The following is a 26,426-nucleotide window of genomic DNA, read 5'->3' on the forward strand; positions in this document are numbered from 1 at the left end:
ACGTGAACGCCCCGCCCTCAGTGTGAACTAAAGTGGCAGACAGTCTCTTTGTGACCAAGTTTAGACATTTATTTGGATGTTAAACTTCATGTTCAGCTCCACAGACAGACACATTTTCGTATCGTACGATTAAAAAAAAAATATATATATATATATGAATTTTTTGTCCTAACTGGAAGATTTTTGTGACTTGGTTGAAAACAGCGGTGCGACGTTTGCGGGTCCAAGTGTGAGCAGACAAACGGAGTTTCTTTTCGTGCAGAAGGAGCTCAGAAGTGATCAGAAGTGATGATGACGGTTAAAGTCATTACCGGACTGGTCATTGTCGTCCACTTTCAAATAAGTTTCAGTACGCTGAAATCTGCAGCTGGTAAGTCATGAAAAGGTTTAGTCCTTCAGCTGAACCGCGTCATTTTAAATGTTTAAATGGAGAAATTCACAGTTTAAACGCTGAACTCCTTATATTTCATTATTATATACTGACTTGTAACAGCAGTGACGATAATGATGCTTTTCTCTTCACAAAGACTAAAAATTTATTTTTTATTAAATATGCCAGTTGAATAGAGGATGATGAGAAGACATTTCTAAACATTTATGTATTTTTATCTGAGTATTTAGACAGAAGTGTAACACAGCTTATTTAGAAATGCTATAACTGTGGAGGTGTTTACCAGTTTTAGGTGTCTGTATTTGTTTTTATACATTCAGCCAGCCGGTCCCGATTTTCTTAATTATTATAATTTTTTTCTATTTTTTATTAATTTATTATTATTTTGGGTAGGAGCTGACAGGAACTAATGATTAAAGTTGCCATCAGGTTCAGTTGTCCTGCTGCTGCTTTGAGAGAAATAGTTTGCAGGAGTGTTTTTATTTAATTTGGTTTATCTATTTTGAGTTGTTTATTTGAAATGAGAAATGAGAGACAGGAGTGTGTTGAAATGTAGCCGGTGATGCTGAGCTGCAGAATGAATGTAACCCCTCAGTCCGTGGCAGAGAATGAAATTAATGACACAGTCAGGATCTTTTATTATTCATAAACTGCCCCGTCTTGACATCAGCACCACTTGGCTATGTAGTCTGCTCACGTCACACCAACACACCAGTCGGGGCTGTTGGGGCGTCTGGAGCCAACAGGCCAAAGTCCAACCGCTGCCCGGCCTCACATGGCTGGTCCTGGACCTGCTGGTGTGAGGAATGTGAAGCATGTCTTCACCCTCTGCTGTGAAGAGAGAAGTCAGGACGCACTGTTGTCACTGATAGTGACTTAATGCACATGTTTGCCACATGGCACATACTCAGATGTTCGTATCCTGTTGTTTGTGGCAAGAAGCAGGATTCAGAGTGCTGGTGTTTGTTGGGAGGAGGATGTATTTTACACAACTATCATACAGTTTTCCTGCTTTATTCATCCTTAAGGGTAATAATGTTTATGGTCCTGACTAAGTGCATTTACATGCAACTTTTGAAAGTTTCTCATTGACGAAATTTTATTCGTCTCTTGTGTAGGTACACCTTATGACAACTTATGAAATACTATTTCCCCGAATCGAAAGTCAAATCATAGTTCTTTCTTCTGTTAAAAACATGATGGATGGATGTAAAACACAGAAAAGAGGTGAAATCTCTTGATAATCTGGAACAAGAAAATGTTTCACTAAAATCACTTAAATGATTTTACATTTTGTCATGAAGTAAAATTGAATTGTAACGCAAATTTAGTCACGATTGAAACATTTTTATAATAAGGTAAAATGTGTTGAGCTCATACTGTGAATGCTGCACAATGTCTCAGCATCATTAGATTGACACTCTGGCATTTAAATGTGATTGGCGATGTGATGTTGATCTTAATGACTGATAATTTGATGAAAGGCACATTAATCAGCTCACTCATCTGTGATTCCACGGCACTTCCTTCTCCAGAGGGACGGCAGCATGTAAACATCGAGAGTCACAAGTCCAGGGAGAGAAGGTGGGGGTCCAGGTCCAGGTCTGAGTCCCCTGGCTGGGCTGCAGATAAGAGGGACCACTACAGCGACCAACGCCAACCAGAGGGGTCAGATCCAGAGCTGCTTATGGAGGAGAGACATGACAACTCTACACAGATAGTGGTACGTATATTGCTACCAAAATGTTACCAGATGAAGAACAGAAAAAGAAAGAAAAAAAGAGTTGTTGCATCCCAAAAATACCCATATTTTTCAGAACAATGATCATGCCTACTACACATCTAGAATCTACAGTCCTGGAGATGCAGCCAGTAAAGAGCGGTGGGTGAACGTAGATGAGCAGAAGGTCCGTGGCGTTTTGTCCAGCACTCACAGACAGGCCGAGGTAGGAACTGGATCTGTGGGAATACATCCACAGGGTACAAACTGGTTAAACCAAAACTAATGCTGATATTTAAAACAACTCTCACTAACTTGACTTTGATTTTACTTAGACTCACTTAAGTGCGGTTAAGCTGTATTTTATTTGTTTGCATTATTATTGATAAGTTTAAACGGGTTGTTTTGCATCTCTAACACACGTTTTGCTAATGTTTCCTTCTAGAGAGTGAATCTTTCCTTTAATTTTCCTTTCTATGGACATTTACTCAAAGAAGTCACAGTTGCAACTGGAGGTAAGTCATAAAAACTCTTGCATTATTTCTCGTATTCCTAAAGCTTTTCATTTTTATATTTTAGTTGTGGAAACTCTTTCCTTCTAAAGCAAAGGTCTGCTTCTAAACATATTTTAATGTATTGCTTCATATCAGCAGTAAAAAAAATAGTGAAACAGCAGAACAGTAAGTTAAATTACTGGGAGTGAATCCGCAGTAGTATCAATAGGACGTGTAGTAATTTGAGGAATGGGGTCGTTGTTTCTCTGAAGTTCAACGTGTTTACAGTGAATATTGTGACTGTCCTCTTGAATTTCCTCTGCATGTTTGTTCCCGTTAGGCTTCATTTACACCGGAGACATAATTCACCGGATGCTCACAGCCACTCAGTACATCGCTCCACTGATGGCAGATTTTGACCCGAGCCTTTCCAAAAACTCAACTGTAACGTACCTTGATAACGGTACGACATCCAGACAGTTTGAATTGCTGTAATTGTTCTATCAGGTTTTTTTTGTTTGTTAAATATGAATTTGTGTTCACATTCATTGTGTCTTCAGGAACTGCTCTGGTGGTTCAGTGGAACCAGATTCACCTCCAGGACGTCGGTGTGGGAACCTTCACATTTCAGGCCGTTCTTCACTGTGATGGACGGATCGTCTTTGCATACAAAGAGGTGACTCCTCTGCTCTTGTTTGTAGTCAGGTTTTAATGCAGAAATACTTCAATCAGCTCTTTATCTTTCACAGATTCCCATTGACATCAGCAAAATCAACACTGAAAATCATCCCGTCAAAGTGGGATTATCAGATGCTTTTGTGGTGCTTCATGAGATAGAACAGATCCCCAGTAAGAGGCACATCTTTTATATTTTTAAAAAAATTGCATCTATCTTATTCAGCTGCATTTTAAATATCACCAATCACTGACAACATGACATCTTTTCTGCTGGTCCAGACGTTCGGAGGAGAACCATCTACGAGTATCACAGAATCGACATCCTCAAGTCCAAAATCTCCAACTCTACAGCTGTGGAGATGTTTCCTCTCCCCAGTAAGTCAACCCTTCAGAGTAACAGCGAAGTAATGCTGAGTTACACATATTTTCTGAGCACTTATCTAAACTCCGTTTATTCCCTCATTCATATTTCAAATAATTGTTTACTTTTTAGGGATAGTTAAATGAAAACCGATCATTGTACCTGTTGCAAGTTCATTCTGTCCTGCAGCACATCCTGCCCATACTCAGGTTTTATTTTGAGAAGCCAAGACTGTCTCTTCCTGCCCACTCTTGACTTTCCCTTACTCTCAGCATGTCTCCAGTTCTCCAGCTGTGGTCCATGTGTCACTTCTCAGATTGGCTTTAACTGCAGCTGGTGCAGTCGGCTACAAAGGTAAACTGGAAAAGCATTCAGAGTGTATACTGCTGAAAAGGATGCACATTTTCCAAGAGTGATTTTTTATTTATTTAGTTTTTGAGTTCTGAGAGCTATTTACACTTAAAAAACCACGACACAACAGCAACTACTATATTATTTGGCCTTTGCAGAACAATCAATTGTGCAACATTCCAAGTTATGGAGATTTACGTTTTTCTATGTTGTGTGCCCATTAAGGTGCTATCTTTTAAAGTTTCTCTTTAAAGTCAACGATGTATATATATATATATATATATATATATATATATATATATATCGTCAGTTAAAAAAAGAAAGAAATAGCAGGGAAAAGTAAAATAACGTGACTTTAGAGAGCCAATAAAAAGATTTTACTGTATGAGATGACTGAAGTGCTCAGAACAGTTGGGACAAAACATTTCAAATATAGAAATGTAGCATGACATCACCTGCATTAACAACGAATGCACCACATGAGCTTTGTACATTTATGCTATAAAATCATTGTAAAATGTTATTTTTTACAGCATTCACTCTCTGATAATTGAGTAAAAGGAGTCATTTCAGTTGTAGTGATCAGATTGCGACCTGCTCAAAGTTATGTCATGTCTCATTACGTTAGTATTCACTTCTTTTCTCAGATGTTCCAGCGGCTTTGATCGTAATCGGCAGGACTGGGTCGACCACGGCTGCCCGGAGGAGGTTCTTCCTTTTTACTCACATTTCTCACATTTCTGTGTCACTGTAAAAATAAGGATTTTAATGTTGCTATCGATGATATTGTTGACCTTTTCAGAGACGGGATCCCCGGTGTCTCCGGATCACAGACGTCACAAACACATCTCAGCAGCTGGCACATACTACTCCTCCTGTCACAGCACCCACAGTGCAGCAGAGGAGCTCCAGCATGACTCCCACCCCCCTCGGCAGGACGTCTATCGTCACCCACCCCTCCACACACACCAGTGCAAGCGGAAGAAGAATGTCCACGCCACAACCTCCGACCAGCGACCCTGCAGACGGTACGATGACAAATGCTCTTCCAGTCTTCTGTAGTTGACGGTTTACAGCTCAGGAGAGAAAAGGTGTGATTACCAGCTGAAGAGTTAATGTTTGTTGTTGTGACCAGAGTCCCCACCCAGTGTGTTTTGTAAGTCCGACCGTGTGAGGGTCAGGTGGTCAGCTATTTCCCAGGCTTCTGTCAGCTCGTAGCAAAGCGTATACAGCGCCATGTTAAATACTGCATAGTGTCCTGAGCTTCTGAAGGATGATCCGGTATGTGTGCGTCACTCCGTGGCCAGAATAAGGGAGGTCTTCGATTTGAACGTGGACACTATTGTTTACTATTTTACTTTAGTACCTAAAAAATGTATTGTCCCTTCTGAGATGTTTCCAAGTTCCCAGGAAATCTGGATAAGAAAACATTTTTTAATTTGATGAAGAGGCAAACTGTCATTTTGAGTGTTTGTGTTCTTTTTGTTTTTCAAGATGATGCAGAGATCTCTTGGCACATAAATGGAGCATGTAAGTCCTATTTTTTTTTTACAATTCTGAATTCTGAATTTAGCAAAACACATTGATAAAATAATGCTGACAAATCAAGCGAGCTATTTAACGACATTCCAGTGTATGTTGACTTGGCAGTTTCATAATCACACTATTTTATTTCCTCATACCTTTTATGTGTTTGTGGCAGCCATGTTTTTAAACTTTCTCACAGTCAGACTGAACACCAGCTCCTTTGGTGGTCTGCTAAACCAACTAGTTTTTTCAGCTGTAGACTAAACTAACCTTTTCTGTCATTATGGCAATAATTTGAATTCCCTGGTGTTTTCATTGGTATTTTGTTTCCAGTGTAAACTTTTTTTTCCTTTGGATTAGTCACTTATGTGCAGCTTCTTGTGTTTGTATACACGATTGTTTTCCTCAGTTTCGGTGCGCTCAGCATTTTAATTCCAACTCCTGTCCCGTCATCTTTACCTCTGTGCAGCAGGAGACAAGGAGAGCACAGGAGACAGCGAAGAGCAGCTGCAGATCGGTCTCCTGGCAGGCATCGTCTTCATGATGGTTGTCATGGCAGCAGCTGTCCTCCTGTCCTTCTATGTGTACAGCCACCCCACCTCCAGCGCCAGCCTCTTCTTCATGGAGGTTAGTAGCTCACTTTATTATCATTACCAACCAGCAGTTATTCATGTATTTAATTTGGATTGCACAGCTGCCTGTTCACTCTTAATCAGATGCAGGACCAACCATGATTTAGGAATTCAGCCAACTTTTACCAAGTAACCACCAACTTCTGGTGCTTACTGGCAGTTAAATAATTCCCAGCAGCTGGTGTGGCGTTATGCCACACACACACACACACACACACACACACACACACACACACACACACACACACACGGGTTTTCAGAAGGCACACCACACCAGGTCGTTCCTGAAAGGAAAGACATAATTCTCACCATCTCATTAGATTTACTTTTTTGCCTTGGCAGTAGTAAGATTTAAAAATAGTTGCACTTCTAAGACATAAATTGGGAGCCAGATATCTTAATAATCTGACCATTTGTTATAGATGCCAGTTGACTTTATGGTTTTCAAGTGGATTTGATTGTGCAGCTGTTGAGCATCTTTGGATGAACAGACTGGCTACAGGAAATGGATAGAAACTAATTTTCACCAACACAGATCAGAAATTATTTTATTTTTATCTGAGAGTAGCTCCTTGTCTCAGTGCTACAGACAAACTTTTTATCCACATCAATACTAACTTCCTGTTCCTCACAGCGGCGGCCCACCCACTGGCCAATCATGAAGTTCAGACGGGGTTCTGGTCGGCCATCCTACACTGAGGTGGAGGCTCCAGGTCAGGACAGAGACAGCACCGTGGTCATCGACCCCAAACAGTCTTTTGTGATGTCGGACCGAAGAGAAAGCGAACAGAAGGAGGGATTCATTGTTCCCGATCAAAGAGAGCGTTTCCTGTTCTCCGAGAACTCCTGACCAGAAGGCTTCGGGAGCGGAGATAATCCTCTATGTGAGCATTCTTTCTTTGAATGCTAATCACTTTTTTTCCAGTGTAGCTGTTGCTCAAATTTCCCTTCAGGACAGTTTGAGCAGTCAAAGTGGAAACCGTCAGACCTCTGAGGAAACTCTAACCACAGATTTCACGCACCTGTTGGACTTCATGTTTGCATTTGCTTGGTGAGCCATAGGACTGTGTTCTGCAGTATAAGTACTTGTTTCTAAACTTGTTTTTACTTTGCTCAGGTCATTCACTGGTTCACTGCAGCATCACCTTTTGCTCTGTGCGGTGCTGCAGAATGTTTGTTTTGAGACATTTTCTCTGAAAGACGGCCGCTAGTTTTTCGTTCCCACACCTACTTCACAAGGAGGAATGTCATATTTGGGTGTCATTTCCTCATCTCAAAAATACAGAATAAATTCCTCACCATAAGACCCACCTTCATCTCAGGGGCAGACAGAGTGCAGCGTGTGTTCACTGCTGCTGTAAGATTTTTATTTTCTTTACTTGAAAATAAAGGCAGATAACATTTACTAACTGCTGTACAGATATGTGCACGACAGCATCCACACCTTTTATAAATACAGCGATATATTATCTATGCATTTTAGACATGATTCAATCTCCCAACTTTACCAACATGCTTAATTTGTTCCCATCGACAGAACCAGACAGACTTTCCCAGCCAACGTTTGCCTGGTGCAGTTTGCAGTGTTATTACGTAGCTGCACTGACGATACTGACTGTCTTCACATTACCAGTCCAGCTTTCCTCATGAATGAGTTTAATGAAACTAATGGTGTCAAAAAGAAGGTTACACAGACTGTGGAATGTAATTTCACCAGCGTTATCAACACCTTTAGAAATCTAAAAAGCGTTACAACTGTGATTTTCTTACTCTGGCATTTAGCTATGGAGGTTTCACCTCAGCTCTGACTCTTTTTATGGTTTATCAAGGCTGATCCATTTCTGTTTGAGCTCTGATCTCAAAATAAAGATGTTTTATCAAATGTACATTTCTAACAAGATAATATTAGTATCAATTTCCTGCACAGTGACATTGACCACATCTAATTAAAATCTACACAGAATCCTAGTGTTCTGTATTATTTGAGGCATGTTTAGTGTAGGCTTAAATTAAGACAAACGGTATCTGGATCGGTCATTTAAAGACTGGAGGCCGAGTCTCAGGGTCAAGGCACTGCTGTGTTGGAGGTACTGTGATGGTTCTGGATCAGTGATTTAGCTTTCTTTTTCTTCTGAGAATTAAACAAAAATGGGAAGAAGAAAATGCAGTAATGTTTACAAGATACTCATCCAATCTTAAAGTATATTTTGTGACGGTGATAAAAGATTGTTTAGTTTTGTTACCCTGTGGCATTGAGACTCACCCTTCACAGGCGGTGCAGGTAATCGCCTCCTCATTTGCCTTGATGAGTCCAGAGTGACTGGCTATGAAAAAACGTCTGTGTTAATGATGTCACACGGGGCACCGACTGACGGTGAGGTATACAGGTACCGTACCGTAACGGTGCTCTTGGAGAAGCGTGACTGCGTCTGTGTGTCGACTTTGAGGCCGGCATTCTTCAGCGCAGCAATTCTTGCAGAGATGTCACAAATCTACAGCAGCAACACAAAGTTTTGCTGTAATGATAAAGCTGTTTATCCCTCTATCTTTACAACATGCTGTTAAAAAGTCACTATCATCAGGAAGCATCTCATCCACAGACCATAAATCTCCAGATAACTGAGGACATCCTGATCACTCCTCTTGCGCCACCTTCAAAAATCCACATTGCATACCTGTGTTTGTGTTCAAGTCCAACGCTAATCAGCAGAACATTTCTGGGATCCCTTTTATTCCACTTGCATCTCTAACCATCGGTGCGTGTCCAGCTCCAACCCACCTGCAGTTCAGACTGTTGGACCTTGGCAGCTGCTGATGCCACCTGCTCCTCCAGGAAGGACAGCTCCATCTCAGACGTGGAGCTGCAGATTCCCCTGGCGCACTCCTCGAGGTCGCTCAGCTCTGCCTCCAGACTGTAGACCGAGCCGGCTGCCACGTACACCTGCAGCACGTCCAGTACAACGCAGGTAACAGATATTTTATGTTGTCAGTCGAGACTTGATTGCACATTGAGACACGTGCATCAGCTAAAATCAAATCAGTCCTTTCATATCCTAAACTGCTTTAGATAAGTAGGATATTCAGGCAAACGTACATTTTCCTCCAGTCTGGAGAACTGTTGATCTAGTTTCTTGGGGTCGGTGTTGGGAGGCAACGAGGCGGAGGAGAGCCAGACGTCGTCGCCACCTTCCACTTCCTGCAGCAGCTCCTCTGTGGCGTTCAGCACCTTCAGCACCTCAGTGGTGATGCTGCGCAGAGACACAGCTGAATACCTCTGCAAAAGCACACACACAGATATTCTCTGATACATTGGTAATACAAAAAGTGTTGCGATGTTACGAGTTACAAGGATTACATTTTGCTCCCTTTTGTTTGTTGCACAAAGTATGAACAAAAACAGCCCATTTCTTATACTTTGAGTCCGTGAAGGAATTTAAAGCATGATTTCTGATCTTAATAATAAACCCTGCTGGTTATCCATGTTGCAAAACTTCCATCTGTTTCCACTTCCATTAAGGAGGAAGTTATTAGAATATATTACTGCTTTAAATTAAAACAAAAACAATTATTCTTCAGATTTAGGAGAGTATGCCTCGGCTCATTTCTGCACAGCACAGCTCAGAAAGTGAAAGATGAAAATAAAAACTTGGGTAAGAAGTTGCATCAAAGCATTGCAACAGTAAAAGGTGAAAAAGAAGCTCCACTCCATCTCGATTTCCACTAATCATTAATCAGCATTATTCATGCCGTCTTGGCTCTCACCTGCTCCAGAAGAAACGACAGAGACTGTATTGTTTTGTAAAGCTCCATGTCACTAACCTACAGCACACAGGGAGAAAAAGAAGAGAAGAAACGGGGGAAAGCGGAGGACTAGTTAGCTGAGCAGTTAGTTAGGAAGTTAGTGATGCCTGTCTTACGTTACGGAGGAGATACATGAAGAAGAAGCTGCAGTTCTTACGTTTTGAATCTCCTCCGGTGACAGTAAGCCCTCCTGTGGAGAAGACGAGCTGCTCTGATCGGTTTCTTTAGTTTCTTCAGCAGCTCCCTGCGTCTCCACCGTTTCTCCTCCATCCTCCCGTTCATCATCATCATCCACTTCTCTTTTACAAGCCTGTTGGGCCTCATTTGGCTGAAACGCAAAGTTTCTTCTTTCTCTTTCGTCCTGCTTATCTCCTTTTCTGCTTGTCAGCTCCCCGCTTGTCTTTTTTCCTCCAGTTTTCTCAGTTCCATCTTCTCTCACATCTACCTCTGATTTTATGCTGTCGTCTTGATGTTCTTTCACACTTCCTGTCTCCTCTGATGAAGTTGTGCCTTGTGCATCTTTGAAACCTCCTTCTCCTCCTACTTTTACACAGCCATCTGTCTCTAGTTCCTCTCTATTTATTTTCCTTATTTCTGCAGCCTGCATGTCCTCTAATGTGATCATCAACATGCTGCTGATTATTCTGTTGAATTCAGTGTCTTCCTCTTCACTGTCTGCTGTAGCTTCCCACATCCTCTGACCCTCTTTGCTGTTTTTATTCTCGTCCTCTCTTTCATTTTTGTCTGGCCACTTTGCCTCTGGCTGGTTTTCTCGTTCCTCTCTTGTTTCCTCTGCCTCGGTGATCTCCTCTGCTGTCTTGGCTTTGACCACTGAGTTCAGCTTCGTCCCTTGTCCCTCCTGTGTCTCCTTTGCTTTTTCAGCCCTGTCCTCACATATATGCTTCTCTACTACTATTAATTCATCCTCAATTGCTTTTCTCCCTATCTTGTCTAAGAAGCCATTCTCTTGAGGTTCTTCTACTCCTTCTTTGCAGTGTTGGACATAATCAGTCTTTGGTTGACCATCCAAAACATTCTCAGCAATTGGTTTTTCATCACTATTCATATTCTTTGTTTGCTCTGTTTCATCCATTAAATCAAACATTTTCACATCCAAATCTTCAAATGATCCTCTCCTCACCACCGTTCCCTCCCACACATCTTCCATCTCAACAATATTGTCAACTCCTCCATTCATCTCCCGCTCTCCTTCATTCGCTTCGACTCTATCCAGCTCATCCTCAGTGGAGGAAAACTGAGAGGTGCTGACTAGACTGGCCAAATTGCGCAACTGAGAAGCCTGAACTGCTTTTTCAGCTTGTAACTTCCAAAATGTTTCGTCGTCTACAGCTTCCTCCCCTTCTTGGCCTCTGCCTGCTCGGTCCAACTCATCCTCTGTGGATGAAAACTGGGTGGCGTTGGCTTGTTCTGCTAATCTGCACACTTTCATGGCTAGCTCCTCCTTCCTCCCATCCTCCTCTTCCTCTTCTGTCTTCCTCTCTTCGAGGCCAACTCTGTCCAGCTCATCTTCCGTGGATGAGAACTGTGTAGCTCTAACTTCGTTTTCCAATTGGTAGAGTTTATATGTGAGTCTTTCTGTCTTTTCTGCCTCCTGTTCTTTGTCTTCTTCTATTTCTTCATCCCACTCTGCTTTATCCTGTCCAGCTTTGTCTAACTCATCTTCTGTGGAGGAAAAGTATGAGAGTCTGGACTGTGTGACGAGTCTATACAATCTGTTTTTCATCTCTTCGTCATCTACCTCCAAATCTCCATCCTCCTCCTTCATTCTTATTTCACCAAAGTCAGCCTCCATCTTCCACGACTTCTCACCATCTCTGTCTCCCTCCTCACTTGCTGGTCTTCTTTCTCCATTCAGTTCATCACAGTCTCTGTCTTCATTGAATCCAGCCAGATATGGTAGTTTTAATGTGAGCCTCTCGTCCATCTCGTTGGCTTTAGGTCGGATCGGGTCATTCTCAGGAGTTGATGCTCCAGAGGTCAAAGTGTCAGGGGTCATGGCATCAGAAGTAGGTTGGGATTGGTTATTTTCTCTGTTAAAATCCTGCAAATACAAGAAGTCAGCTAAAACCACATTTCTGTGGTGAATTAAACAATTTCCCCCAAAATGCAGTTATGAGTTTATTAGGCACACCTGCGATAGTTTCGCAGGTGATCCTCAACAGGAGAATTCACGTTATGAAACTGGAATAATTATTTTCTGATGTTATGAGAAAATGGTTCTGTCTCTTCAGTTTGCAATGTAAATTAAAATGTTCTTACCGTTACAGAAGAGGAAGCTGCTTGCTCTTTGTTGCTCTTATTTTTCTTCTGTGACCTCCGGACTTGGCCCACCTCTGCCGCAGCAGCCATCCTGTTCTCTTCCTCCTCTCTTGGCATGTCTACATTGAAGTTAACATCCATGATGCTTGTCCTTTGTGATGATGGAGGTCGCCTGATCTCTGCAGGCGTCTTCTTTTTAAAAAAACCCAGCAGATGTTTATTAGGTGTCCAGTTCCCCTCAGAGTCTGAAAATATGTCCTCTCTGCTGCCTTGGTGATCCGTCAGAGGCAGTGGGGTCCTGTTCTGAGTGTCCTGCAGGCTAAAGTTGGAGTTTTTCATCTTCTTGTGGATCTCCTGAAGAACATTCCCCCAGGAGTTGTCGGACTCTGGCTTGGTTTCGTTGTCAGATCCCATGCCTTCGTAGGCGGACACCACTCCGGACTCCCTCTCCAATGCGCTGTAGACCAGGCTTTTTCTTTTGGTCAGCAGGCTGGGGCGAGACAGCTGGGCGCTCTGCAGGGCAATCCAGTTTCCGTCTGGGCTCTTCAGCACTGAGGACACACCTCCACATGCAAGCGAGCATGCACATAGATATCATGCAGACAGGCAGACCATATGCCAAACAAACACAGAAAAAAAAAGTCCAATCACACGCAGAATCGTGAACAACAAAGCAAACAAAAACACAGAAGCAGCATATGAGCTGGCAAACTCAACCAAAAGCAAGAAACATGACCACATCACACTTCTTTAAGCTGCCTTAAACTAGCTCCTGTGTTTCAGGACCGAGTTTCATTCCTGTTAACTGAATATTATTGTCTAGGGACTCAAAGCAGATTGACTTGAATTTGACCCCTGCCAATTTTCCCTGTTTAGAAACAACATTTTAACATTAACACATATTCTCTATAGTATTTGTTCCAGCTCTCTACCGTTTTGAAAAAAGTCAAATTTGAAGCACAGATTTAAAAAAAAAAAAAAAAAAAGTTCCTGAGAAAATCCTTGGAAATGTTGGACATCATCGAGACTTCTGAAAGTTTGCTGTTTGTTTCACTATTGCGGTTTACAGGTTAAAGCAACGAGAAACAAAATCTTACCAGCATTGTCCAGCCGGTCTACACTCTTCCAAGTAGAAATAGTCGAGCCGCTGCCTTCCCTCTTGAACGCCAACAGAGAGTTTTGAATCTGACCTGGAGGGTCATTTTCCAACAGTGAAGAGGCAGACTGTGACCTCTGAGGAGAGAGAAAGGAGAAATATTCAAAACAAAAAGTGACACTTTGCTAGCATCATTCTGTGTCAACCAGTCAGGTTACAAGAACACTGATCACCATTTCCTTTTCTTCAGTGAGTAATGGCCAGAAGTGTGTTTGCAGATGGAGACACCAGAGGGAACGCAGTGTGTTTACTTGCTCGACCAGCAGAGGTCAGTATGAGCCACCACAGAAATGGAAATCTTAGTAATGCTGCAAACATACAGATTTATTTGGTTGTGTGTGATTTGTGTTTTTTACCCAGAGGCCTCGTTGGTGTGCGAGGGAACTGGCGCCTTGATCCGAGGGGAAGTGACGATGATGAGGGTGAGCATTTTTTTCCAGGGTCCAGTCCTGGTCACACTGTGTCCCCATCTCAGCTAAGGTCCTCCTCCTACTGATGATCTTACATACACGGAAACATGATTCATTCTGTAGAAAGCTCTGATTCCTCATCAGAACATAAACAGCTAACTGGTTTTGATGCAGAATGCTCTGTTATGTGCCGGAGTTATACAAGTTATACAGTGGATTTTCAGGCACCTATTTTCATACTTTTTGCATGATAGTCTTGGCCAGTTCCTCAACGAGCTCCCCTCTGTGCTCCCGCAGGTAGAGTGCTTCATTCTGCCTCTCCTGATGTGCAAACACACAGACACACACACACACACACACAAAGATTCAGAGCTGCACACTCCATAAGCTGATTATTAAATAAATATTAAATATACAGATCTGCCGCTCTCTGTTCAAAGTCTTTGGGATAAAATAACAGATCAGTGACAAGCAAATGTTATTTAACAGTCATGTACAGATTGTCCTGGAAAATGACTTAATAATGAAAAACACTAAGATATGAGCCAAGGAGCGGAATTTGATTGTAATTAATATGAAAATGGCTGATCAAGGGGCACAGACATGTAAATGTACATGTAAACAAAACTCTGACAGAGTGCAGCGTTAACAATGCAGTCTGAAGACCAACTTTCCTGCTTTACCACAGAAAAGCCTAGTCACACTGAAAAGTCAGATAAAAACTGAATCCCAAAGCTTTAGTACAAGTGATCATGTAACATAAAGTCCACAGTGTGAGACACTGAGTCCAGATCAACAACCTGATTGGCTGTGTCGAACTCGGCCTTGGAAATGGCCTCGTCTATGACCTCCTCTGCCACCCGCAAGGCCACACTGAGCGTCTCGGCCATGCTGTGCTCTGAACACAAACACAATTGTTTTGTCATTATTTGAAATATCTTTCAATTAAAACTGAAATCAAAGCCCGGTGCTACTGATCTGTGATCTCCTCATTTGTGTCACTGAGACACACATACAGAGACACAAACATCACTGTTCATTCTTCGTTTGATCACTCAAATGTAAACTATTGATGCTATACTTTTCATGCCTTTAAATAGGATTTCACAAAAAACAGAAAAAAAAAGCAGCAGTGAAAACTTAAAACATGTTTGCACCTTCACTCTGTCTGTAGAAGGTTGAGTCGCTGCCACAGATGCTGCCCTCATTGCAGATGCTCTCCTCGTAGGCACTGCCCTCTGCACAGACAGATGTGAAAAGGCAGAAACAGTTCATTCCCAGGGAATTCGCTACCCCGAAAAATGGAGGATTAAACAAAAGGGATGAAAAAAAAAAGGGTGTTCCAGCTGGTCAGTGTCACTGATCACATTAAATGAAATTAAGTCTTTTCCAGTATTTTATAAAGCATGAACTTGTACTGTAGCATCAATTTGGTATATTCCCTATTAATTAAAAAAAAAAAAAAAGTCTTAGCAATGATTATTTTTTTATATCTCAGCTTTTAAAGTGTTTATAAAGTTAGTGGAAATTTGTGTTCGAGATTGGCCGGTGGAGAAATTAATCATTCTGTTGACTGTTTTCCCCTCAAACTCTGAGCCCTCAGCTTTCTGCACATCATGTAAATATTCATGCAACAATGCAGCTATTTGTGGTTATATAAGTGCATTAGTGCAGCCTCGTGTGTGGCATTACCAGGCGACCTGATCTGTGTGCAGCAGGCGCTGGTTCGGAGCTGCGCTACAGTACACAGGGTCACGTCCAATCATTTTAAGGGGGCAAAGACCAAGTGATATAAACTGTAGATTATTTTTGAAAAGTCAGAGAGTGCAGAGGGAACTCCGCTCCGCCATGTGATGGCTAAACGCTGCAGGCAGATGTGAGCCCACCTAAGTGACTTTTCATGTACACACAGACAAACTCGTGTTCCTGTGACCTCCTCGCGGATGCGTGTGCAGAAGAGACGAGAGTCGTGACCAACTCGGTCGCTGCTACCACAGCAGCTGAAGGTTACAGTTACCCTGGAGGGGGCGACTCAGGATGGTGAACTCACGGCAGCACACAGGAGTACATGCATGCACACACGTCTGCTAATCTGGATGATGCCTGACCAAATACAATTACAATATTCCCTCTTTTACAGAAGTAAGCTGTGTTTCTAAAATAAACACAGCATACAAATTTTGATGAAAACATTCTTCCTTTCCTTTATTTGATTTTGGCCATGCATTTTTATCTAGTGACTACAGATCGGTAACTATTTTCTGACTGACTGTCCTTGTTGAAAACAAATCAACACCACAAACAGTTGGACAGAGAAAACACAACCAATTATGTTTGTGTTGCTGGTTTGTTTAATGACAAAGGAAATCAGCTTGACTTATGAGTCAGAGGATTGTTACTGTGTTGCCTCTTTCTAGCGCTCCTCTGGGTCACTTTTCCATTTTGCAGAGGATTTCTCTGAGCTCGGTGGTGGAAAACGTCTCACTGCTACATAAACTATCACACACTGTGCCTGTGTCCACAGTGTTTAGCCTTCAAATGTCAGCTCTATTAATTCTGATTCTGTTCATGCAGCTCACATTGTTCTTAGCACAGGTCAGATTATGCAGATTGGCTTTGGCAGCTGAATAAAAACAGCTAATGCAGCGCAGGTCAGTCACAAATAAACGACAATGGGAGATGAAACCAGAGCTACCTAAACCACAGTGAGATGCTGAGCTCTGGCCCGATGCCAGCCCACATCAGTCCTCCTCCAACGTGGGGGGGGGGTCACATCTCTGCATCGTCCGCAGCCAGCAACCTCTCCTCCACAAAACATGTATAAATCTCTGAAATCCCCTGTCTATTCAATCAGATCAGAGACTCTGAACTGGAATGCACTCCCCCTGCTCCCACAGTACATACTGGATCATATGCTGCTGGATGAACAGCCTTATTCAGAGCACTGTGTGACATTACGAATCCATTTTCAGCACTGCTGCTACGAGCAAAGATCCGAAGCCCGTCTGTATATGAGCCACGTTTCGTATTCAGCCCCGTAGAACTGCTGTAAAATACATACTGACACAGCGGAGGGAATAAGACTGACACCGCGTGTTTTGGGTCAGATTATCAGATATTAACGTACTAGAAGCTGAAACCTGCAAGGCGTAATGCCAGCATCTATTTTCTCACTGTTATTAAAGATACTTTAACTGAGACCTCTTGAGGAAAAAAAATAAACCTACATAAAATTTTGGGAGACAATATATGACTAAGCTAATATTATCTAAAGGTGAGTAATGAATTTATTAAAAGCTTCATATAAAATGGCTCGAGAAATGGGTTAGGGTTACTTCATATGAATTTAGGGATAAAACTAGTGATTTTACATGATCAATGTAATTGTTATTCATGGGTTATTTGCTCTATGGCAACAGCAATCATAAGTTCCCCAAGATCATTGTCACATTTTAAAATGTTTTGTCCATACAAAGGTTTGCATCATGTATCATAAACAGGAGGACTGAGTCTTCATTCCCTGCTGAGTGATGATGTGGAGCAAACAAACATTAATATACTTGAGTCTGGCAGCAGCCAAAGTAATCTGCTGAAGTTGGGAGATGAAAGCCAAGCAAAAGCTTAATCCTGTTTCACCCTCCTCCAAACTTCCTGTCAAACCGGCAGAAATCTGACAAATTCACAACAAAATCTAAATCGTGAAGTTGAGCAGACACAAAGTCTCAAATGTTTGATTTCTCATGAGAGCACATTCTCCTGACAGTAATATGTTTGCAACATTCAATGCAGGATTAGGCTTGAAGAGAAGATCTGAGCGGGATTTTAGCTCAGATTTTTTTTTTTTTGGTCATATAAATATTTTCAACGTGTGTCACATAAAATGACTCAGTTACTTCAAAGGTTGGTTATTTGTTATTTGTGTGTTGGTTTTGTTTTCTGTCATCTGCCAATTTGAAAATTTGAAACATTTAAACATTTGATTAAAACACTGAATTTAGTGCCAACAGGTTTTCACAGAGCAGTTTACCAGTGAGCTCCGAAAGCGTGCTGTGCTCTGCCAAGTGCTTCCTGTAGAGCGTCTTCAGCACTTTGGCACTGCCAAACCTCTTGAAACGCTTTTTCACGTTAGTGTAGAACCACTCCAGTGACTGCGTCTTCAACAACCTGACAAGAGACAGACAGCAAACTTCCGGTTTAGCTGAGTCTTTGGCAGCAACATTTTTTCATCTTCATAGCTCATGTTCACATTGTCAGTAAGTTTTGGTCAACAGTCAACAATCATCAGGCTTCTTGTATAATAAAAGACTGACAAGCAGCTCAGCACACACACAAAACAGTCTGATCCCAGTCATCACCAAACTCATTTAGCCTGATAAATGAAAAAAATATACACTGGACACGCTCATTAGGCTGAATTCTCTGTCACTTGAAACAACACTGTATGAATGAGCCAGTGTGGCATCCAGTCTGCCGTTTGTTGGGCATTAGAAGATGAAGTGGAGCTGCTCAGCCTCTGGTGACCTCCACCACATTCGGCAGCAGAGAAAATGTACGTAAAGCATCACAATACATGAGAGAAATCATTTTCTCCTCTTCAGTTCGATGATGATGTCGGGTCCTTACTGTGGAGATTCTGTATGTTCTCTGCATGTCTATGAGTTTTCTCAGTCCTCTCATCAGCCAAGAACATGAAGATCCAAAGACATTTTTATGTATCACTCATGCAGCATTGTTTACTACAATGTTGTTTAAATCCAGTGATTTCAGCATCGTGCCCAAAGGGAAGAAAGGGAATCAAACCTGAACATCGCAACACAATTTTGAAAATATTGCGAAAAGTTTGGAAATGAAAAATAAAAAGAGATTTGCAAACAAAAAAATTTCACTTCTGTCCAAAAATGTTTTTTTCTCTTTAGGTTTTTTGTTACATGAAACATAGTAAACAATTTTTTGCTGAATAAATAGAAAATGATTCTTTTGTACATTTTAGGAAACAAGTGACTCATTTCCCCTCCATCATGTTGCTTTGTCAGAAAACCTCTAAGAATGCTGCTCGGTGACAGATTTCATAATGTACTGTATCTTGGTGACAGTGTTTTTTGTATTAAATTCTAAATCCATCACTTCTTAATAAGACCTGAATAATCTTTGGTCTCACTACCAAACTTTCCTCGTTAAGTTATCCTCCACATATTTGTCACTCACACACAGAATCATCATGGTCCCACCACTAGCACCAGCTGACAGTACCTGCTCTTCTGGCAGACGGAGCACAGCCAGGCTTTATCCCGCTTGTTATAGATGCAGCAGGACTTGCAGACGTTGTATCGGCAGTCCCGGCACCGGCGCTTGGGGTTGAGCAGGAAGGTGAACGGCAAGCAGCAGCGGATGCAGCAGCGCTGGTTGAAGCAACTCTGGCGTGACAGCAGGAGGCTGCGACTGCCCTCTTCATCCAGCTCCTGCTTCAGTTCACTGTTGGGGTGAGAGGGAGGGAGGGAGGGAGGAATGGATGGGGGAGGGGGGGGTAGTGAAACCGGGAATGTGTGAGAAAGAGAGAGAGAGAGAGTAATGAATAGTTAAAAAAGGGAGAATATTTGGGTCTGTGGAAGATATCTTTCATTCCTGTGGATAAATTAACAGTAAACACAGGTTTACAGTGTCCAGTAGGATGATTACCAAGATTATTATTATACACACACACACACACACACACACACACACACACACACACACACACACACACACACACACACACACACACACACCTTTTTAATGAAAGTGATCTACAGATTTGGTCTTTGGGAAAAAACACACTGATATTTAAGCTGCATCATCAGACGGAGAAAAGTGGAGAACAGTAATATATTGATGTCTTAATTTTAAATTTTTTTAATTTTTTCAGAAAATTTTGGATTTTGGCAGGGGCTTTTTCTTAAAAACACGAGATAAAAAAACTGTTCCACCAAATCATCCACAACAACATTAGCGCTGACAATTTAAACAGCACTAATCTTTGCCTCAAACTTGTCACGCTCCAACTCTCAAACTATAAAAAATTTAATGATGTCCTTCACAGGCCGGCTCAGCAGAGAGTCCACTGTCCCCTCACTGTAGCATCAAACTGCATTACTCTGCCTCAGTGGACGGTATAAAAAAAAATTAAGAAATAAAATAAAGAATCACACACACACACATTCAGTCAGACTGAGTCAAAGCAGCGTCCAGGTTAGTGAAGTAACGTGCAGAAACATATGGATGGATATACACAAGCAATATGTCACAGAGAGACACAAGATGTGTGTATGTACACACACACATCTCTGAATCAACACGGCCAAAGCTGGCCAAAGCTGAATTAAAATGTGTCTTTTAATCAGTGTGTAATCACCTCAAACTAAGAAACTTCGCTTTCCTCAGCTTAGAATTAACTCATAATGCACAGACACAGCAGGTTGTCTTTTATGGTTCAACATTCATGTTGCCCAGAACGGACAAACTTGTATCTGCTTCTAAAGAGGGCCTTTGATTTTTGACTTTAGCTGAAGTTCACTGCATGTTCTCCTACATGCTTACAAAGGGAGGGGTCATCAGTTGGCTGTAGTCTGAAACTTCACCACTAGATGAAGCTAAATCCATGACAAGTCTAGATACAAATGACAATTATTTTAACAGAAATTAACTGTTTCACATCATGTTTTTAAATCGATGCCTGTCATATCTGATAATTGGCTTTAATGTTGCATCACAAGATTAGCTTGTTAGGATTTTTTTAGATTGTACATTTTAGATGTTTTCTTTTTGTTTTTTTACTGCATTGGTGCTTTCATCTTTCTGAAGACGACTTCCTCTTTCAGTTTACCAGAATAACCATTGCTTAGTCTGCACGTGCGAGTGTGTAATCGCCGGAAGTGCAGACAGCGGAGTCGTGTGCGTGTGTCTCTCTTCCGTATTGCTCTGAGTGGGCGAGAAACATATGCCAGCAATCTTAAATCATCAGGTGCATTGAAATGACTCCTGCGGCTTGTTCTTGAGAAAAAGATAAACCTCACCGCACATTTGTACCAAACTACATTCTAACCTTTATGTTTTGGAAATGATTTCATTCTGCAGGTTGTTTTTGAGGGAAGAGCGACAGGGGCTGGACAGAGGATGAGAATTCAGCCTCTATCAGATGAGCCAATGGAGGCGACCAACAGTCCTGATATTGAAATTTTGCCCCTATGAAATTGTCGTACAGGCAGATTTCCAGGTGGAGACTTCATTTATTCAGACGCTGCTGCAACAAGTCACATATAATTATAAAGACATGGAATATGGTCAACTCAAGGAGGTGGATGAGAAATTCAACATCTAAAAACAGGCAAATAAAATCAAAAGGCTGATCAACAAAACATGCCCAACAAAACATGAACCTTTATGTCATGCGTTTGCATGCGCCAGCAAAATCTACCCACTAAACATAGCCTAGTTTCAGAGATTATAGAAACTAATCAGTGCCTTCATTCTTCAGGTAATCCTTAATTTAAACAGGATTACACAGAATTACTTCAAGATGTAAATACAGATTAAAATACACACACACACTGAGTAGGTGTTATTGATATCACCAATGTTGTGAAAATTACTGCCTACAAACTTTAGCTGTATTCTTTCCTGCAATGTTTGAAAGCCTTTACGCTACTTAACACTCCCTCGGTTAAAAAGAATCTCAGAATCTCTCTAATCTTCTGCCTGTATCGTTGTGTGTGTATCGTTTCAACAATCTTGAAAAACAAGAGCAGATTTTAATCAGGAATAAAATGATGTCAGTTTGCGACGTGTGTGCATGTGACATTTCAGTTATCTGTTACAGACACCTGCACAAGGTCACGAGCCGTGATGTGAGTTAACCACCGGCTCCACCCTGCATGGGCGTCAGAGTGGAAATCATGAAGTCAGAGCCCACCTGGTGAGTCGAGGAACTGAGGAAGCAGAGCGGTGCACAAACTGCATAGCATGAAGGGCTTTGCCTCATAGCTGTGACAGCAGATAATGGTACTGACGTGTCTATCTACCCCTTCTAAGGAAGGGATGTGGTGTGAATGTGCCAAATTCTGCATAAAGTGACAAGCAAGACGCAAATGTCGGCTCTATCTAGACACACCTGATACAGCACAACAAATTACCTGTTTGTAAACTACACTTCTTGAAAGCTCGCAACATTTAATCGTCACGTCAACTATGAGAGACAAAATGAGGGGGAAAAAAATGCAGGAAATCACATTGAAGAATTTTTAAAGAATTTATTGGTAAATTACGGTGGAAAATAAGTATTTGGCCAATAACAAAAGTTCAACTCGATATTTTGTAACATCACCTTTGTTGGCCATGACAGAGGTCAAACGTTTCCTGTAAGTCTTCACCAGGTTTGCACACACTGCAGCTGGTGTTTTGGCCCATTCCTCCACGAGATCTCTGCGAGAGCAGTGATGTTTTGGGGCTGGCGCTGGGCAACACAACAATTTTCTATTGGGGTGAGGTTGCCGTAATTTACAAATAAATTCTTTCAAACTTCCACAATGTGATTTCCTGGATTTTTTTTTCTCATTTTGTCTCTCATAGTTGAAGTGTACCTATGATGAAAATTACAGACCTCTCTCATCTTTCTAATTTGGAGAACTTGGACAATCAGTGGCTGACTAAAAACGTTTTTGCCCGACTGTAACTAAAATGAACATCATCTAACACAACAGCCGTGCAATATAGCCTCCTCCACGGATGTTGATTCAGTTTCACCTCATCAGTTGTGAACTACTTGAATCCAGAACATAACAAACGGTGACTTCAGGCATATTACTCAAAGCATCTACTTCTCTGCTAACATTTCCGCCACTAATGGCAGGTCTGTTAAAAACATATGTCATCAGAGGAGATGAAAAGTTTCCGACTGAATGTCAACCAAGTCAGAATAGAGGAAGTAGAGTAGAGTCACATAAAGACGGATGTAAATTGAGGAAAGTTACACTCATTAACTTCATCTTGCATGTGCTTCCTAAAAAACTTTTGCTCATCTGACCAGGCTCCCTGATCACTGAAGGCATTCACTAATTAATATTGTGTGAAAGAAACATTTTAGATGAAAGCACAAGGTCTAATTTGAAATTCATGAGGTGTGTACTCTCTCACTCTCTGACTCAGTTCAAGTCCACCTATTGAGCATTCATACTTGTCTCCGGGCTCTGAGGGTTCAATAGAAGTTTTGAGGAAGTCTTGGTACAACAGGAAAGGGCCGTCCCTTCCTGTCCAATATTTTGGGACAGACTTCATAACAAAGTGGCAGGATGGAAAATCTCCAGTGAGGATCAAAAATGTCATTAAGCCGAACCGAGTCCAGCACAAACAACATTAACAGAAAAAGGGAAGACTCCGCTAAGAATCCTGTAAATCCACACACAATGTAAAGCTCACATTTTATTATTTTCTTTGTGTTATACCTTTATTTGTTGTGACTCAAAAACTTGTTTTTCTTTTTTTGAGTTAGTGAGGGTTTAAGTTAGCCTTTATTCTTCCTATTTTAGATCAGTGTCATAACTGGACAGAATTATCTTCTCTCTTTGGCTTTGAGAAGATTTCTCTTCTATCTATCTGTTCACCCATAAACAACAGCCGGCACAGCAAACAGGCACAGCGACCAGCTTGTGGATGAAATGGAGCATTTAGCAGCTGCAGATATAAGATCTGAGCACTTTTCAACAACTGAGCCTGAGCAGGAGCTGTGGACTTCTATTTGAATGTTTTGAAGAGGCCGATGGTGAGTTATTGAGTTTGTTGTTTGTGGACAGAGTTGCTGTCCGCTCCGTGGTGAAAACCTTTGGCACAGTCATCATGGAGGTGTGAACTCACCTGAGACGCTCTTCCTCTGACTTGCGTAGCTTCATGTCTCTCTGCACCACCTGCAGCACGTGCTCCGCTTCGTTCTCCGTCAGTCTCGACAGATCCAACCTCCGGCCCATCGCTGAAACTCTGACAAATCAACCAGCTTATTGTCAGCATCTAAAGAAGAGAAAATTACACAGTACGTCAACTAAGGAAAACAAAATATAACACACATTTAATAATTATACAAAGTTTTTTCCTACTTTATGACTCATGTCTGCCCCAAGTCAATTTATCTGAAAGTTATAATTATTATTTGGGAAATTAACATAAACTACAGTGTGAATATTAACCATTTTGTATTTGGTTCCAGAGATTTGTAAATTAGTATTTGCACACAGCTGTATTGCTAATTTTCGTAGAGGCATTCTGAAGAGAATACCTCTTCAGTATTTTTGTGTGGAAGAACAGCCAAGCTCGATAGACCTACAAAGGTCGAACGCATCAACTAAAAAAACCCATGGCTGATCTTACACAGCTCAGGACCGTGTCCATAAGCACTGAAAACTCATTTAGACCACCAAGCCACTTGCACAATCGGGGGTATTAACAGCTTTGACATTTCTGCATTAACATTCCTGAGGGGAATATCTGTCTCTCCGTCACACACGAGATTTAAGATGACATTTTTCTTTAATGTTTTAGGCCAAAATAACAGCAACTGTGGTGAATCCACATCGATTGTGAGTGTGCTGGCAAAGGAACTCTGCACATCAAACCTTTTTTTTTTTTTTTTTTTTTATAATTATTTTTGCAAGAAGGAGGCAGTTCAACAACAAAGTGTGAGAGTTTGCTGCAGGAGTGTCTCTCAGAGCAGAGTTTGTCATGAGTTGTTATAATATAACCCAAAATGGAGGAAATGGGAAGGAGAGGGGAAGCAGTACCTGAGGAATCTGGACAACAGGTAAAGGAAGGAAGGGCAGTCTGAAGCTAGACAAAGGGGCTTCAGCTGTGCTCGAAGCAGACACACCACATTAATAACTAAGAGTAGCGTTCCTCAGGACTGATGTTTTTTTTTGTTTTGTTTTTATTAAGTCACAGATTTCATCCATGCAGCTGACAACAAACATTATTACATCATTTTGTAACTAGATTCTGCTATTTTACTTTATATTTTAATTCTAAAGAAGAGAAAAACTCACCGATCTTTGACAGTGTGGTCTCCGTGGCTGAAACAAAAAGCAGCTGTTCAGCTCCAGGACCCGAACTGAACCCGCTCACTGCCAAAATAAAAGTCCGCTGCCTTTCCTCCGGACCAGAGTCCCAGCTGGTGTGGTGACCGCAGGCAGGTCTGATCAGGACTCAGGGACATTCAGGATCCACCGGCAGGGGGGCGACATGGAAGTCCAAACGATTACCTCTCCAAGTAAACACGGATTGATTTGTAAAAAAAAGTGTAAACGCTTTTTTGAATTTAGAAATAGAATATGTTCAATTTCCGGGTTTTCTGACTTTATTCGAAGTGGACAGACCTGCTGGGACCTTCTCACCTGAGTTAGGAAAGCAGAATATTTACATTCATCTCCCCTAATTTGCTCCCATTTATCAATCTCTGCTGACGGATTCACTTTATTTCTTTACGCTTCAGCAACAAACAGACAGATTTTACACATCTGGTAGACTTTTTTTTGACTAACATCGTCCCAAATGTTCCCAGTGATTTCCAAATCCAGAAAAATCATGATTTCAATGAAGTTCACCCTTTTGAATTGGGTCACGTGTGAGTGGCGTCTTTTGCGCATGCGTAATAGCGGTCTGCCAGGCTAAAGAGGAACTTGAGCTTCGCTGCTCATACTTTCACTTCTACAGGAGTAGAAGTGCATCTTTAAATGGAGGAGTTGAACTAATGAAGAAATTCTTATGTATTTTGTTTTACTTGAGTAATGACCTGAGCTCTTTTTTCCCTCATGGCATCACATAATTGTATTCCTGCATTTCAAATAAAATGATTTCATTTGATGTTCTCCTGCCTGTAATGAATTACATCTTTTTCCAGAAAATATGACACAAGGTCATTGATATCAATTAAACTGTAGGTACAGTACAACATAGATCGCCGAACAGAACAGAAAAAGTATTGAAAAGAAAAGATTACTTCCTACTATGGATGTGACAGGATATTTAGCATTTCTCTACAAAACGTAATGAGATGTTATGATATTATTTGTTCTTTCCACATAAAGTGTCTATTTTCAACTTGATTAAGAACTTTGTATTTTTATTTTGGAGATTGCAGCACAGCAGGAAGTGTGGAATCGACCCCAGTACCACCCTCCACCTTTACAGACTTTTCAGTTAATGAGGAAAAGTTGTCAAGCAAATACTTTACAAATCCACATACAATGACTGGTACAATCATCCAATCCGCTGTTGTTACACAGTTACAAGAAGAGACAATCATTAAAGAAAACCTCGGGAGCTGAGAGGACACTAAAAGTACACATCTAATAGTTGTTTTCTATCTTCATGTTGTTGTTTTGTGTCCTATTGTGGGTGTTTTAAGCCTCCTTTGGTTAGTTAGGTTAGTAGTTAGTTAGATGTTCAGCTCATACCTGTTTCATTTTCAGTCTGTTTGTTTTGAGTCACATCCTGCAGGTGAGGCTGAAAATCTGTAATGGCCACTTTCCTTCACACAGGAGGTCACAGCAGACACACTCACATTCTTCTGCATAGAACGCAAACGTTTTATTATTTAATGTACAGAATAATA

General features: G+C 41.3%; 2 protein-coding genes across 5 annotated transcripts; one reads left to right on the plus strand and one right to left on the minus strand.

The window, feature by feature from the left end:
* Positions 1 to 234: 234 nt before the first annotated feature.
* On the plus strand, positions 235 to 8,090 carry plxdc2a (plexin domain containing 2a). 2 transcript variants are annotated; one of them, XM_029525130.1, is made up of 14 exons: positions 235 to 370; positions 1,927 to 2,114; positions 2,209 to 2,337; positions 2,557 to 2,626; positions 2,946 to 3,068; positions 3,166 to 3,281; positions 3,355 to 3,454; positions 3,563 to 3,658; positions 3,917 to 3,998; positions 4,643 to 4,703; positions 4,798 to 5,023; positions 5,490 to 5,525; positions 5,992 to 6,149; positions 6,789 to 8,090. In XM_029525130.1, exons 1-14 carry the CDS (start codon positions 289 to 291, stop codon positions 7,002 to 7,004), a joined length of 1,683 nt encoding a protein of 560 aa, XP_029380990.1. In that variant the 5' UTR covers positions 235 to 288; the 3' UTR covers positions 7,005 to 8,090. The 2 variants fall into 2 exon arrangements, with proteins under 2 accessions (XP_029380990.1, XP_029380989.1); XM_029525129.1 differs by lacking the exon at positions 235 to 370 and having other exon boundaries at positions 1,791 to 2,114.
* myripa (myosin VIIA and Rab interacting protein a) lies at positions 6,718 to 24,994 on the minus strand. 3 transcript variants are annotated; one of them, XM_029525128.1, is made up of 16 exons: positions 24,859 to 24,994; positions 23,684 to 23,833; positions 19,052 to 19,273; positions 17,829 to 17,965; positions 14,959 to 15,039; positions 14,602 to 14,699; positions 14,042 to 14,122; positions 13,748 to 13,891; positions 13,333 to 13,468; positions 12,236 to 12,798; positions 10,113 to 12,017; positions 9,249 to 9,428; positions 8,934 to 9,095; positions 8,551 to 8,646; positions 8,418 to 8,474; positions 6,718 to 8,285 (listed from the first exon to the last, which is right to left on the minus strand). In XM_029525128.1, the coding sequence occupies exons 2-15, from the start codon at positions 23,791 to 23,793 to the stop codon at positions 8,448 to 8,450; spliced, it is 3,942 nt and encodes a 1,313-aa protein (XP_029380988.1). In that variant the 5' UTR covers positions 23,794 to 23,833; positions 24,859 to 24,994; the 3' UTR covers positions 6,718 to 8,285; positions 8,418 to 8,447. The 3 variants fall into 3 exon arrangements, with proteins under 3 accessions (XP_029380988.1, XP_029380986.1, XP_029380987.1); XM_029525126.1 differs by having other exon boundaries at positions 8,418 to 8,478; XM_029525127.1 differs by having other exon boundaries at positions 8,418 to 8,478; positions 23,684 to 23,803; positions 24,859 to 24,989.
* Between the last annotated feature and the right edge of the window lie 1,432 nt (positions 24,995 to 26,426).

The sequence above is a fragment of the Echeneis naucrates genome, chromosome 17 (assembly GCF_900963305.1).
Source record: "Echeneis naucrates chromosome 17, fEcheNa1.1, whole genome shotgun sequence".
NCBI lineage: Eukaryota > Metazoa > Chordata > Actinopteri > Carangiformes > Echeneidae > Echeneis > Echeneis naucrates.